The following is a 15,540-nucleotide window of genomic DNA, read 5'->3' on the forward strand; positions in this document are numbered from 1 at the left end:
AAATCAGAAAGAGTAACTCATAGAGAAGAGTGATGTAATAAAGCAACAAAATTGTATACACCGATCGGTGACGGAAAACAACAAAGTTTCGCGTTGGCGACCTAAGCATTATTTGAATTTCATCAACATGTACGCCACTTCTCATCCTTCACTTCACCATCACTGTCAACAAAATCTAAAAACACTGCCATAGCAGCACCGTTTTTTCTGCAAAAACAATTTTCGAAACAAGAGAGAGAGAGAGAGAGTTACAACGTTAATTGACACGACCCAACCGTTAAACGGTCCATCAAGACATAACTATTATTCTTAAAAACCACAAAACGTAAATTACAAGACTGTCTCCTTTCTTCAATTAATCGACATTTGAATGAAAGAAGAAAAAAGAAGAAAATAAATGGGCGTTAGATAATGAAGGAGCAGTGTGTGTTTACCTAACCTTGATTAGTCAGACTTGTGGCGAGTGTCGAAGGGCGGGTCATGGTGGCCGGCGACGTAATCGAGGAGCCCTTGGCCGGCGCTGTGGAGGGAAGTGGCGTCGGAGGAGGGTAAAGGGGAAGTCTTGGCGATGAAGAAAACTAGGGCAAAGACTAGAGCAGTGGAGAGGAAGAGTGGCCAGAAATAGGCCAAGAGAGTGATGAATCTTGGAGCCATGAGTGTGAGAGAGAAGAGCGTGAGACAGAAGAGAAGTGCCCCGAGAAAATGGTATCTGAACTTTAACAACTTCTCTTGGATCTCCATGGGAATGATGTGCAAGGTGTTGCAGAGAGAAACTCTCTCAGACAAAAGTGTTTGTTTGGTTGATTTTTCGAACTTTCAAGCGAGAAGGGACACTAACGTACATTCATTGCAATTTCTATGTTTTAAAGATACAACACTAACGTACATTCATTACAATTTTAATATTAATATAATTCAACCTGTTAAAAAACATATTGGGTTAGATTTATATATATTTTTAAATTAAATTAAGTCCAGTCAAATATATTTCCTTAGGGTGTTAAATTGGATTGAGTGAATAAGAATAAGATTTTGAAAATCTCTCTCTCTTTTTAATAATTCGAAATAATTAAAAGTTAAATTTAAAAATCTAACAGCTTTGTTACACATTTAAGAAAATATTTATTTTTAAGGGTAAAAATTTTAAAAATTCAATTTCGTTGTTAAAAAGACAGTGCGCGAAGAATACGAAGGTGCAGGAGCAAGTTAGGGGAGTGTCATTGTAAATGGGCCAGGAGAAAAGGGTGGTCCAAGCATGAGAGAAAGCCCAATAACTTTGATTTTGTTTGTGGTGTTGGGAATGGCGGTTGTGGAGCAGAGAAACACAGGGTGGAAAGGAAAAAATGGCGCCGGTGGCAGCGAGAGGCGCAGGCGCCGTTGGTGTTGGTGTCGCAATCTTCATCTCAGTCGCTCTCACCACCTATTTCATCTGTGACCGCCGCTCCAAGAAGAAGAACATATCAAGGAAGAACGGGCTCGTGGAGGCCATCGGTAACACCCCTCTCATTCGGATCAACAGTCTCTCCGCCGCCACTGGCTGTCAAGTAACTATCTATCTCTGCTCATCTATTATCTTTACCAATTCATTCCGTTAACCACCAATTTCTCCTCAGATTCTCGGCAAGTGCGAGTTCTTGAATCCCGGAGGCAGCGTCAAGGACCGTGTTGCTCTTCAAATAATTCAAGAGGTTAATTCGAAGTAGTTTCAATCATTCGCGTGTGCTATTAGTCACTGTTTTCCATACAATTTTCAAAGCTTCGGTTCATCATCTTATCAATTTCTCACTACTCTCTATTTATTTATCTTTTTCCTTGTTTCGTTGGGGTTGAATGTCAAATTTATCAATCTGATTACATATACGTATCAGTCTGAAGATTTTCTCTATGGTTGATTGCGCAGGCTCTGGAATCTGGCCAGCTACGTCCAGGTGGAATAGTTACTGAAGGGAGTGCTGGAAGTACTGCCATTAGCATTGCTACTGTTGCTCCTGCCTATGGGTGCAAGGCCCACGTGGTTATACCAGATGATGCTGCCATTGAGAAGGTATTTTATAATTATTGTAATGCAATCCAGCAAGTCTGATAATCAATCTAGTACTGAACTTCGAAGGTTTGACCATTTTTTTTTCCCGTTTAGTTTAGAAGAACTTGTGTACAGCTTATTCGGAGAGCTTGTGATATGTTTACATGTTGTTTTCTTCTTTCAATTAGCTGTGCAGGATTTCTTGTGAAAGCAGCTTATAGATTATATTGAAACCGTTTAACCTTATTTTCCTTTTAATTATGTAAACAACTTATACGTAAGTAGTTATTGAATATCACCTTAGATTGTCGGAGACTACCACGCATGTTATGTGGTGATTAGTACCATACCTTTTAATAATTTCTCGTAAGTTTTTGTATCTGATTGATGATTGTCTTGCTTGGATCAATCTTCAGTCTCAAATACTTGAAGCCCTTGGGGCAACTGTTGAAAGAGTGCGACCAGTGTCCATTACTCACAAAGACCATTTTGTAAATATCGCAAGAAGACGGGCATCTGAAGCAAATGAGTTTGCGCTGAAACCGAAAAATTTACAACTGAATGACAAGGACACTGCGAAAATAAATGGTTATGAATCTGATGGGTACCATTATAGCTCTCTGTTTCCTAGTGACTGCCAAGGTGGGTTTTTTGCAGATCAGTTTGAAAACTTAGCGAACTTCAGGGCCCATTACCAGGGTACAGGGCCTGAGATTTGGGAACAGACCAATGGAAAGTTAGACGCATTTGTTGCAGCAGCAGGCACTGGTGGCACTGTGGCTGGTGTTTCTACGTTTCTTCAGGTTCGCCACGGCACACTTTCCTCCACTTTTTAGATGCCACTTTGGGTGTGAAAGTTGTCTGACATATTTCTTGTCCCATGCTCAACAGGAAAAGAATCCAGAAATCAAATGCTTCCTCGTAGATCCTCCAGGTTCTGGTTTGTATAATAAGGTAACTCGGGGAGTGATGTACACCAAAGAGGAGGCTGAAGGAAAAAGACTCAAGAATCCATTTGACACTATAACTGAAGGAATTGGAATTAACAGGATAACAAAGAATTTTGCGATGGTAAAACTTAATGGCGCCTTTAGAGGTACCGATAGGGAGGCTGTTGAAATGGCTAGGTTGTTACTTACTCTGTTGTTGGCTTCCCACTTTTCTTATTTTTGACATTTGTTTATTCTTTTATTTTAAGTGTCTCAACCAGAAGAATGATTACATGAAATGATGCCTGAACTTGTTACCACTATCGTTTTTTATGTATGTATCAGGTTTCTTTTGAAGAACGATGGACTCTTCCTCGGGAGTTCATCTGCAATGAACTGTGTCGGAGCAGTTAGAGTAGCACAGGCAATTGGCCCTGGCCATACCATTGTGACCATACTCTGCGATAGTGGAATGAGACATTTGAGCAAGTTCTATAATGCTGAATACTTGTCTGAGCTGGGTTTGACACCGAAAGCAGCTGGATTGGAGTTCTTAGGCATTGAATGAATAGGTTTCCTCAGAGTTTTGAATTTTTAATGCCACTGGGTAAGTGCTTAACGCCTGCCTTGGATGGCGGTGACCACTTAGAAGTTAGAACTGAGGGTATTGTAGTGATTGATATAGATAGTTAGAACTGGGAGAGGTATGTCATTCGTTGGAAGACTTGTAATTAGAAGTCTCCAAACTTTTGTAAACTCTACCGTGATGACAAGGTATTCAAAGTGAGAACTGTTAATTTTTTTTATCAGTAATACTTACTATTTCTCCCATGAGTTGGATTCAGAATCTAATATGACTTAAGGAAATTCATTAACACCTTAATATTTTTCTTTGGTCTGCATTAATAGGCAATATTGAGATAAAGGTGTCAAGTCCATTCCCACAGATAGCTACAGTTTACTGTGCGGCACAAGATCTTTATTATCAATCGACTAAGAGTGTGATTGGATTACAATTCCATCCATCTCAACCTTCTAAGTGAGTGTTTGGACTACAATCTTCTAAGAGTGTGTTTGGATTACAATGCCATTCAACTCAACCTTCGTACAATAAATTGAAAAGTACAAAACTTCTCTTCAACACCACCCTATCACATTTCCAAACATACCCTAAGTGATAAATTTATTATCATGGTACATAACCTCCCAAATTGGGTGTCTCGAGCATCAAACTGTATAACAAAAGGTGCCTAAAGTGGACAATCTTCAAGAAAAAATAGTCCAAAGACAGACACCAAAATCTCCAATGCATTACCTTCTCTCAAACTGAGATTCTTGGCAATGTGGATCTAACCAGTCTCTGGGGGATCCCTTTACCGAGTTCGGACTTCCTTTGCCCCCACCCACAAGCTCCCTCAGATTATCCACCTTGTTCTCCCTACCCGTCCCACCATTTCTCTTGTCAGCTTCTTTCAGTTTTTGCTTCAGCCTCTGCTTCCGGTTAGAAGAATTTAGTTCTTGCTGTTTTGCTAGTGAAGGAGGTGCTCCGTGTGGGCCCAGATAGATGTTCTCTTCCTTCTTCGCCTACAACAAACTAAAGTAATTAGCATTCAGATTGTCTACGCACTCAGTATCATCAAAGACTTAAACCAGAAAATTATAGTCTCCAATAAGAATATTTTCTTGAGCTAACCTTTGATGCAGAATTCGAAGATTCTACATTAGGAACATGAGGTTTACTTTGATCAGAGTCTCCAATTCCCAAACTTGGAATCACAAATCCATCAGTGTCTACGACAAAAAAGAGTCCACCCATTAAAAATCAAATGCATTTTTTACCCGAAGAAGTTATGTGTTAAGATGCATCCATCTCAGGAAAGAAAGAACTATTCCATAGTCAGTGAGTAAAAATCTCCCAAGACAGTCACAGAGTTGTTCATTTTCATTGCAAACGTACAGCACAATAAATCACAAAAACTTAAAACATATTCATCCGCAAGAATAAACATAAAGAACAAATAATAATAAACCTAATTCAGTGCTAGAATTCTCTGTATGCGAGGACACGATTTCAATCCAAAATAAATGCCCCCAATTTACTTTAAAAAAACAGCATTAACAAATTGAATCAGCAGGATATCAAATTAAGATGGACCTATAAGCATTCCACACGGATGTGATCCTAAGATAAGCACCGAGCGCCACAGGCAATGGCCCCAGAAAGAAAAAAACATCAGAAAAGATGACAACCCCAAAAACTAGAACAGCGAATTAATTAACAACAATAATAACCAATCCAATTTCAAAATTTTTGCGTTGTGATTCAAATAAGATCCATATAGATTCAATATATCAATAAGATTCAATCCGACACTAACGCAGAAACAAATCATCCTTGCCATCTTCAACAATCTAAAAACCCTCCATTTACAAATCCATCAGTAAAACCCCACCCCTAGAAGAAATAGAAGAAAGCACACAACACAAAAACAACCTCAAAAAGATCCTCTTTTTTTTTCTACCCTCGTTCATTGTTCCCGGTGGTGTCGTCCAGAACCAAAAAGGACAAAAATTGAAGGGAAAAAATGGCATACCCCACTCGTCTTCTTGTTGTTGAATCTGAGAAGAGGGGTCCATCGTAAACTGACGACCATGGATTTGAACGCACACTGGGCGATGAAGCCCGGTTGAAGAGAGAACACCCAAAATTTCACCAACACAAATCTCGAGATAGAATATTACGTTAATAATCAATCGATCGAGTGATTGAAGATGCTTTCTTTGTGGAGGAAATTGAGAGGGCAATTAAACCCCAACTCTAGGGTTTCACTGTGCGCGTTTGATCGCGTACCTGAATTACCCCTTTGATTTGGGGCAAAATTGTATAGAGATTGGACTGAAGTTCTCCACTGCTAAAGGGTAGTTTTGTCATTGACATTCTCGAATGGGATTCCTCAGAGCATATGCTTGTTTTTTTTTTTCTTTTTTTGGTTGGATGATTGACAATTTATTAAAGAAAAGATTCGCAAATATTTTATATTAGGTCATTTTTATAGAAGCTGCCCTTCTTGTATTTTAATTCCTAATCAATATTCAAAATGAAAAAAAAATATTTTGTTATAACTTTAATATAATATTTTCCTTTTCACACCTTTTTTATATTCTTCTCTCATTTCCATGACCAATATATTCGTGTTATTATAACTCCTTCCAATTTATTAAAAAGAACAATCTTATTACATAATTTGAAATATAGTTCCGCGTAATGAAATTTCAAATATGGTTTTTTTATATAATTTAAAATATCAAATTCACATATTCCAAATTGGAATACAATCAATACTAATATATCCTTATTTTTAGTTTCAATATTATTTAATTATTCACGTTACAAAGTCACTGTGAAACAATTATAGAGTGATTCGTTTTAATTGAACTAATTATATTACTTTTAAATATATTTGTAGAGTTATGCCTCTCTATTTTACACCAATAATCATTTTTTTTATCATGACATACATTTCAAATTAAAATTTATTTAGTAATTTAGACACTTATCTCAACCATATATTAGAATTAAAAACTAATAGCACTCAATTTACTTGAATTAAGGCATAATATAATGATAAAAAGTGAGAGACTTTTAAAAATGTCAAGAACAATAATCATTGAGGAGAAGGCATAATAATCCACAAGATTTCCCACCAAGAAACACAATCAAATAAAGGTCACGAAAAAGCATTTGATCAATGCGATGTCTTTTTGTGAATGGCCTCTGTTTCCACGTCTTTCTTGTCTGTTGTTCTTCATTTTCTATACCATCATTTCTGCGTTGGCACGAGCAAATGATAATGAGAGGGATTAAGGCTAAGAGTTGCATAAAAAGGTAGAAAAGAGTGAAAAAGCTGACACGTACATTTCACATTTATGATATTGTTTGATTATGCTAAATACTCTGGTATCTATAGTTTCATATCTTTTACAAATCAAGGTAACAACTAGTATTAGATTTATCTAATTGAGAACAAAATCTAGGCATGTAGCTGCTAAATTACTCAACCTACTCTTTTTTTTTACCTAGTCAAGTTATACCTAACTCAATATCTCAAAACTAGATGATGATTATATTTTACTTATTATATATTACAGTATTATACATTGATGTGAGATTTTTTGTACTTTTAAAAGTCTTGTATTGTACCAATGAACATTGGAACCAGTTGGTAGTACTGATAGCTGATATAGTGTGGAACAGAAAAGGAATGGAGAGTAGCTGACAATGTTATAGATATCTTCTGTAATGGGGCCTCCACTCCATTAAAGTCTGCATGAGCATGACATGCAGAAGCAGAAAAGAACTTTGAGGACAATTACTTTTGTATGTATAATGAACCTAGGTAACAATAGTAGAAAGTGGATAAATCATTAATTACAAAACATTGCTGATTGCTTATTTAATGTGTCTTAGTTTATTAAGAATTGTAGTTGTGTTTGCCGGGGAGTTTTTGTCAACCTGTCATCATATTCATACTCAAATTTCATTGAAGCAAAAAGTTACACTGATACCAAATCAAAGGTTTGTTTGATGCAAGTGATGGAAATCTAGTACGGAAAAATGTCATCTGGGGAAGTGTCTCAAGAAAGGAACACCCATAAAGAAGTGTTCTTTGGAGAAATCTGTAGTTTCCTGATTCGGTGTGTTGGGTTTCTGCAAATGGGTTTTGTTTTGTTGTGATGTTGTGAGTGAAATAGAGGGAGAAGCAAGGTCCTTGTTCAGCACATTATCCATTGATTTGATCAAATTGTTTTCTTGGGTCAGGTATCAAGCCATGTTCTTGCACATGCATTCGACAAGTCCAAGGCTTTGAGGTTGTAAATATTCTCGGAAAACAAACAGCTTTGCTATCTCCAAGAGAATCAGATGCAGATAATGAATAATAAAAGGTTTCATGTCAGAGAAAAATAGAAGAAACAACTTGGTTTGAACTTGATCTTCCAAGAACCAGACATCACCACACATCACCCTTACCAGGTTTGATGAAAAAGAACTTGTTTTTTTTCTTTGGGGTTCTGATCATGATCTTACGAGTCTTCTTGTCATTGAAAAGCTAAAAAATTTCCTCCTTAGCGAATGATCATGGTGAAAGTAACAAAGCAACAGATCTGTCACAAGCTGTGTTCAAATTTTTGCAGTTTATTGTCACCAATCATTCTGGTTCTTGTCATTCTATTTTCACTTTTCATTTTCTTTTCACTTTCTGAATCCTCTCCTTCCCTTCTCACCCTACTGATTGCTCTTCTATCTACCATGTTTCTTGTCACAATGACAAAGAAAAAAGGGTTCTTACATGAAAATCTCGTCCAATATAACCAGAAGAAATTGGAAATAGAGCTTTCATTAGGAGATATTACAACCCAACAAAGTGAAACTGCTCAGAACCAAGTTGAAGCAAAGTCAGAGTCCTCGTTTTTATTAGATAGTGAAAGCAGAAACATCACTGATAAAGGCTTTGAACTCATTGCTGAGGAGTATGAGCAACAAGCTGATCCAAAGTCAGATACTTCACTTCCATCTGATTCTGAAAGCAACACCAGCTCAACCATGAGTGAAGAGAGTACTGAGATTCGTCACTGTAGAAATCAAAATCTTGGTATATCTGATAACTTGGCGTTTGATAGTGATGATTATGATGAGGATGAGGATGGCTTGATTGAAATCAAACTTCCAAACAACCACTTTTCAGAGTTGTGGCCAGAATGTTTTTTCAAACAGCAAGGTTTCACAGAGCTCTTGGCAGAAATTAATGAGATGAATGAGGATGAAAACCTAATTGAGATTGATATCTACAAGGGATCCACAAAACACCAAGATTTGAGATTGGAGAAGGAGTTGGTTTGTTGAGGAAATCGTTGTTTTCGATTAATACTAATTTTTGTCTTGAAGTTTAGCATAATTTTGTTCTATTTTGCCAATCTAATGTATTATTATGGTCAGCAGAATTCTTGAAACGATGTTTTTTCTCTGGTTTCTCTGCTTTGCTTTCCATAGACATCGATGAACATTAATTTTAAAATATTTTTAAAATATTAAAAATAGTGTGTTTTTAATGCTGAACTCTGTTTTCTTATATTGCTAGAAAAGGAACTTATTTTTCTTGAATCTAATAATATGTATTAGATTATCCTTCACAAGACTGAATGGGTTCAAATAGCATTGTGGAGTAGCAAATAGCAATGGGCTATTCGTGGACCATTAAAATAGTTGCGTGGTAACGGGTTATTAACCCGTTGTTTACTTGGGCTTTTTAACGACCAGAAAAGGACTCGCTGCACAGAAAAAGAAAACATAGAAAGAAAAAAATACAAATAGTTAACGAAAATAAAAAGCACGTAAAGAGTGAAATGTGGGTTTAAATGCCTTAAGTACTTGATGCCGTAATTTATGCATTTGATTATCGTTCTAACGCTTAATCCACTCTGCAGAAATTATTTTCTAAATAGATAAATATGTTTTTTTCATCAGATTTTAGGTTTTAGTGAAATTTATAATTGGTCATTATTCAAAATTTTTGACCAATTTAGTCTTTCATCTTTAGAAATATATGAATTTAGTCATTTTAACCAGATTTTGTTAAATTTACCTAACATTTCAAGCGCATCTCATGATAGTATTTGAATTGTTTACATCGTTTAATTCATTTTCGCTTAAATACTAACTCAAATATTATCATAAGACGCGTTTGAAACTTCAAATAAACTTAACAAAATTTGATTAAAATGACCAAATCAACACATTTATAAAGATGAATGACTAAATTAGTCTAAAGTTTCAATGAGAAAAAACATAGAAAAAACACTGTAACAAATGAATTTATTTACCATCTTCCTTCCTATAATTATTTTACCAAAAGCAAATAATAGGAAACAAAAGGTAAAAGACATGACATTAAAGGAATGATGCATTGGTGGGTGACCAATGCAAAGTCACCATTAAGTATAACTAAGCTTGTGCCATCCATTTCCTTAAAGGCCTATGTCTCTCCATCATTAAACTATTTCTCATTATTTTGCAACCTCATGCATGGCCTTTTACCTACTATCTCTTTCAAGGTTATTATTGGAAAATTCCCTATTTATTATCTTTGTATTTTTTTTCTTTTAGAAACTTACATAAAATTCTTTTTTATTTTAATAACATTAGAAATTACGTCAACTCTTTTAATGTTTGAAAAATATTATTGCAATACACACCTCTATTCCACAAGGGTGATCAATCATTATAAATTTGAAAAACAAATTCATGTACTATCTACTCTAGGAATACATGACAATAGTCATTGCAAATATAACAATTTTTTCAATTATTATAATATCTCACATGTATAAATATTGTAGGTAGGTATTGAAAAAACATGGGAGAAATTTCCAACGTGTTTTAATGGCAACATGGCAATGATTTGGGAATGTATGTCTTATATTCTGAGTTTAGATAGATATTTGGAATATCTAATTTTGCTTCAAATGGAAGAAACCTATTCACTCAGTCCACTACTTCTGCTTTTCCCAACAACTAATTATTCACCTCTAATAATTTATTATACCCCTTTCCTTGTGGACACTCACACTCAATAAATGCCAAATTATAATTAATTACAAATTTGTTTTAATCTTAAAATTGTTGAAAATAATTATTTGTTTGCAATAGAAAAAATTAAAATAATATATTAGTCTTGAATTTTAAAGGAATAATACAAGATATCCAACAGAAAAAATAGAACTTTGTCGAATCTTTTATTATTTTGATGTAACCACATTTTCTTTTCTTTTTTCTGTTTTTATTTACTCTTTTATCTTTTTTTTTTTATCAGCATGAAAGTAGCAACGAGATCATGGATAAAAGTTTTGAAGTCATTGCTGAGTGGGCGATTAGACAGTCCAAGTCAGAGTGGAGCATGTAGCGGATACGAAACCAACGGTGGAGATCGTTGCTCCATCGTCAAATCCAATGGTGAAAAAGCCCTCCGTGCAAGCACACACTTATCGACTAACAACGGTGAGGAAGGGTCCACGTGTCCAGCAGATAGAGGCTTATTAAGCCTCTGATCCAACGGACCCTGCTCATTCCATTCTTCCATTTTTTTTCTCTTCACTCTCTCGCTGGAAGTCAACTGAAGGCAGAGTAGAGTGTTGAATTTGTTGAGCCTTCGGAATCGGTGCTGAGTCCATGGCTGACTCGGACAACGACTCGGGGGGAGCGCAGAACGCGGGGAACAGCGGCTTCAGCGAGTTATCGCCTCGGGAACAGGACCGTTTCCTTCCAATCGCCAACGTAAGCAGGATCATGAAAAAGGCTCTGCCGGCGAACGCCAAGATCTCCAAGGACGCCAAAGAGACCGTGCAGGAATGCGTGTCGGAGTTCATAAGTTTCATTACCGGCGAAGCTTCCGACAAGTGCCAGCGCGAGAAGCGCAAGACAATCAACGGCGATGACCTTCTGTGGGCCATGACCACCTTAGGATTCGAGGACTACGTTGAGCCTCTCAAAATTTACCTCCAGCGCTTCCGCGAGATCGAGGGAGAGAAGACCGTGGCCGCGCGCGACAAGGACGCCGCCGCCGCCTCCTCCGTCAGCGGCTACGACTACTCCCCGTCCTCCGCCGCCGCCATGATGCATCATCCGGGACACGTTTACGGGTCCCCCGCGTTCCATCAAGTGAGTGCCGCTCCCGTTATGGGTAAGCCTGGAACTGGGCCTGGGCCTGGGCCCAGTTATCCTGCCCCTGGTAGACCCAGATAGATACACACATACATCGACGTGGTCCTCCATTTGCCACTCCTTTTTCTTATTACTATTTAATATTATTTTTGAAATCCTAAAACCGCATGTGCATGACTCATCATCATCGTCATCATCATCATAACAAAGACTAATGCTTCATTAATTAATTGGAGGCTTGCGTTAATTTATTTAATTAAACTGTGAAGTGAAGAAAATTGAACGAATTTTTCATATGGGTTGTTCACGCACTCTGTAAAGTTAAGACAGTGACGAGTGGGTGGGTTAGTGATGTTACTGTTACTGTTTATTTCTATCATACTACCCTATAGTGTTTCTTAAATCTTTTCTTATTTATTTATTTATTTTTGTACCATATGTATTATTTATCACTATTGTTATCATTGTTTATTTATTTACCATCCCTTTTTCTTCTCCCATCCCCATTCCAAATCATGTGTACATAAACAACAAAACATTTGTAAAGTGATCACTGTTTGCTCAATGATTTCAATCTTCACAGGCAAATTCAAACCACAATTCTCACAAAATATCTGCTATAATGTATCATGAAATGCCACTTTTACTTTATGTCACCTTTGTTTGCTTGTTCCATTATCTTCTTTGGGCCTTACTTTTCGTCACCGCTTTCTAGTGAAGTTGTCGTGGGTTTGCTACCAGCCCAGAAAGCCCAAAACTGTAGCGTCTGCACGTGGAATCCTGTGTTTATTGGCATTTTCTTCGGCTAATCAACCTTTGATCAAATATAAAACCGATAATTACAGTTTGGAGCGTTCATAAACATATCTGATTCAGCAACAGTTGAAAAAGTAGTCTAAAATAAACCGAAAATCGATTGGATAAATCAACATTTTATAATATTAATTACGTTTTTTATGAGTATTTGTAAAATTATAACATATAACTTGAATCTAGTTATGAAAAAAAAAATTATAGCTGTATTTTGTTATCATTTATTTGAATTAAAATACGTAAATATAATTATTAAGTTTTGTAGATTTATACCATTGTTACATGTAAAGCAAAGTATAAACAAAATATTTGATACATAAACTGTAATTATATTTATTACATATTTTATCATTTGTTTAATTTATTTTTTTTCAACAGTAAAAATTAAACTGAAGTGTTTTAAATTAAATCGATGGAAAGATGAATTAAGAAAGTTAATGTAATTGTGTGGACGATTCTTTTATTCAACATCGATTGAATCTAATATTCATACAGCAGTAATTAGAGTATCATTTTTGTTTATTTGCATATTTATTTTCATTTTTGGATGTCACCATTCTTTTTTAATTTCTCATTTGGTTAAAACTAGAGAAGAAAACTATAGTATTTAAAACATAATGGAATTTTCTTGGTATTTAAATCAATTGAAAAGGGGAAAACTGCACTAAAATATCTATTTTATGTTTTACGAAAAAAAAATCTTCTTACAATAATATAAAAATATTTTATAAATACAGGTTGATTTGAGGTTTAAGGTTTATTGTACAAAAAATGCCATTATTTATGTCCAAGGAGATAAGATATTTATAATTTTTTTCACCAACTGAAGCAAAAGATATTTTCCAATCGTTGTTGAAATAATAAAGATTGTGACGCTATGTAACCTTGTCCATCTTCTTCTCTCTCCTCATCTTCTATCCCCATTTGGCATCACAGTATCCAAAATCGAATCTTTTGGTCGAACCATGGCTTGCTCCACCTTCCTCTGCCCCGTAGCTTCTAGCTTCTCACAAAAACCACTTCAATCCACCTTTCTGCATTCCTCCGTCAACCCCTCTTTTCTCACACTCAACATTCTCCCAAAGAAATTCAGAAAACCCCACCAACTCAGAAGCCTTGTGGTGGCCAAATCCAATGGCAGTGACTCTGCCGATGTTCCTGACCGTTTGATTTCAGCACTCTGTTACTTTTACCCTTTCTTCGATGGCATACAGTATGGAAAGTACGTTATCACTCAGTTCTATCCAGTTCAGGCCATTATTCAACCACTGGTCCCTGCAATAAGAGTTTTCAAGAGCTTCCCCTTTAACGGGTTCCTAGTGTTTTTGACCCTTTATTTTGTTGTGGTGAGAAACCCCAATTTCAGTAGGTATGTGAGGTTCAACACTATGCAAGCCATTGTCCTTGATGTGCTGTTGATTTTCCCTGACCTCTTGGAAAGAGGGTTTAATCCCAGAGATGGGTTGGGGTTGGATTTGATGATGAGTTTGGATAGCACCGTGTTCTTTTTCCTCTTGGTGTGCTTGATTTATGGTTCTTCTTCGTGCTTGGTGGGTCAAATCCCCAGATTGCCCATTGTTGCTGAGGCAGCTGACAGGCAGGTTCTTTGAATCACCAACCCCCATTATTCATAATTTACTTGTATAGCAAAGCAACTTAAGCCTAGGTAGTGGAAAAGTTTGCTTTTTCACTTCCTTAATAGCTGTCCTAGAAACCTTCTGCGAAACGCATTTTAGTTGTTTATTACATTTCTGGATTCTAGTATGTCTTTCTAAATCGGGATTGGATTATTGCAAGACGATGAGAAGCTTCCCTTTCTACATTTTAATTGAATTCAATGTTATTTCTCTCTGGATTTACTGAATGTTTATGATTTTTTCAGTTTTCACGTTTTTCGCACACAAAGACACATTAACTTCTTAGTTCTTACATTGTTAGGTTTTAGTTTGAGCTATCTGAGAGTTCAGACTTCAGAGTAGTGTTTTTTTACAATGGTTATGCACACGGGTGGAGGAGCCACAAATAAAGGTACTTTGCTAATGTTAGAATACTTTTCTGTACATATTTTTGGTATATCCATTTGATAAACTTTTCCACATATGATGGAGGAAAGGCAACCAAAAGAAATTGTTTGCTGCATACATAAATAGCAATGCAGCATGCAGCTGTGGATGGTATTAAACTATTAATGTCGATTTTCTCTGCTTTTTGCTGAAAGCTTGACCAAATTTTTTATGTTGCTGTTATTTGAAAAGTTAGTAAATATTGAAGTACGCAGATCCCTATAGTAGATCTCAATGCATTTCATGAGTTTCTCACCTCTTTTTTATCAGTAACGTATTTGTTTGATAAAGGATAATCTGTGAGACAATTTCTGGATTTTACCCATCCTCTTCTATCTTTTATAGCTTAAACACATGTAGAATTGTCATGATGGAGTGTGAGCCGACTTGAATGTGAAAGTGGTAAGAATTCCTTAATTATTTATGACAACACTTGGTTAGTTCCTTAATCTATATGACAAGCTTTTCTGAGTGATACAAGATGGTGTCAATGCTTCAAGGTGGTGGGATTACGATAATCCTAGAGGGTTTAAGCAATCTATATTTAGAATTCTGATGTGCGAATGTAAAGTTCCATCACTCTTAACAAGTTGAGGATTGACAACCCTTACATTAGTTATCTGTTGTCTCAAATAGGTTCAAGATGTTTTACTCAAGTGGAATATATAACCTTTTTTTCACGTTGATGTACAACAAAAATAAGATTTATAATAATTATTTTTAAAATTACACATAAAGGGCAGTTATTTAATCTTTAATATCAGAGGAATTCTTACTCACTTAGTTGGTTATGTAGTTTTGGATGAAGTATTATAAGCTCCTGAAATTCGGATGAAAAAAAACCCAAGTTTTATTGTATATGAGAATTATACACCTGTATTACACTAATCTTACTTTTGTTGTACATGACAATTTATTATTAGATAATATAAAAAAACATTTATGTAGTTAGTTAGTTTAATCTCCTTTTATGGTGATAGTTTACTGCCATACCAT

The 15,540-nt window shown here is 35.9% G+C and overlaps 5 protein-coding genes and 1 pseudogene across 5 annotated transcripts; 4 read left to right on the plus strand and 2 right to left on the minus strand.

Moving 5' to 3' along the window:
* Positions 1–260: 260 nt before the first annotated feature.
* On the minus strand, positions 261–855 carry LOC114195224 (uncharacterized). Its single transcript, XM_028085619.2, has one exon. The coding sequence runs from the start codon at positions 739–741 to the stop codon at positions 445–447; it is 297 nt and encodes a 98-aa protein (XP_027941420.1). The 5' UTR covers positions 742–855; the 3' UTR covers positions 261–444.
* Positions 856–1,326: 471 nt separating this feature from the next.
* LOC114194358 (Pyridoxal-5'-phosphate-dependent enzyme family protein) lies at positions 1,327–3,783 on the plus strand. The gene is made up of 6 exons (XM_028084526.2): positions 1,327–1,544; positions 1,614–1,688; positions 1,901–2,044; positions 2,440–2,826; positions 2,915–3,150; positions 3,298–3,783. The coding sequence occupies exons 1-6, from the start codon at positions 1,344–1,346 to the stop codon at positions 3,518–3,520; spliced, it is 1,266 nt and encodes a 421-aa protein (XP_027940327.1). The 5' UTR covers positions 1,327–1,343; the 3' UTR covers positions 3,521–3,783.
* A 121-nt stretch (positions 3,784–3,904) lies between these two features.
* LOC114194360 (Na-translocating NADH-quinone reductase subunit A) lies at positions 3,905–5,816 on the minus strand. Its single transcript, XM_028084527.2, has 3 exons — positions 5,547–5,816; positions 4,646–4,743; positions 3,905–4,536 (listed from the first exon to the last, which is right to left on the minus strand). The coding sequence occupies exons 1-3, from the start codon at positions 5,587–5,589 to the stop codon at positions 4,264–4,266; spliced, it is 414 nt and encodes a 137-aa protein (XP_027940328.1). The 5' UTR covers positions 5,590–5,816; the 3' UTR covers positions 3,905–4,263.
* Positions 5,817–7,210: 1,394 nt separating this feature from the next.
* LOC114193802 (uncharacterized) lies at positions 7,211–8,980 on the plus strand. Its single transcript, XM_028083743.2, has 2 exons — positions 7,211–7,647; positions 7,772–8,980. The coding sequence occupies exon 2, from the start codon at positions 8,084–8,086 to the stop codon at positions 8,852–8,854; it is 771 nt and encodes a 256-aa protein (XP_027939544.2). The 5' UTR covers positions 7,211–7,647; positions 7,772–8,083; the 3' UTR covers positions 8,855–8,980.
* A 2,078-nt stretch (positions 8,981–11,058) lies between these two features.
* Positions 11,059–11,898, plus strand: LOC114193521 (nuclear transcription factor Y subunit B-3 pseudogene; annotated as a pseudogene).
* Positions 11,899–13,335: 1,437 nt separating this feature from the next.
* Positions 13,336–14,345, plus strand: TIC20-V (TIC 20-v-like protein). Its single transcript, XM_028085934.2, has one exon. The coding sequence runs from the start codon at positions 13,447–13,449 to the stop codon at positions 14,089–14,091; it is 645 nt and encodes a 214-aa protein (XP_027941735.1). The 5' UTR covers positions 13,336–13,446; the 3' UTR covers positions 14,092–14,345.
* The last annotated feature ends 1,195 nt before the right edge of the window (positions 14,346–15,540 follow it).

Source organism: Vigna unguiculata, chromosome 8, assembly GCF_037176805.1.
Source record: "Vigna unguiculata cultivar grain cowpea cultivar isolate G323 ecotype 2 chromosome 8, ASM3717680v1, whole genome shotgun sequence".
Lineage (NCBI taxonomy): Eukaryota > Viridiplantae > Streptophyta > Magnoliopsida > Fabales > Fabaceae > Vigna > Vigna unguiculata.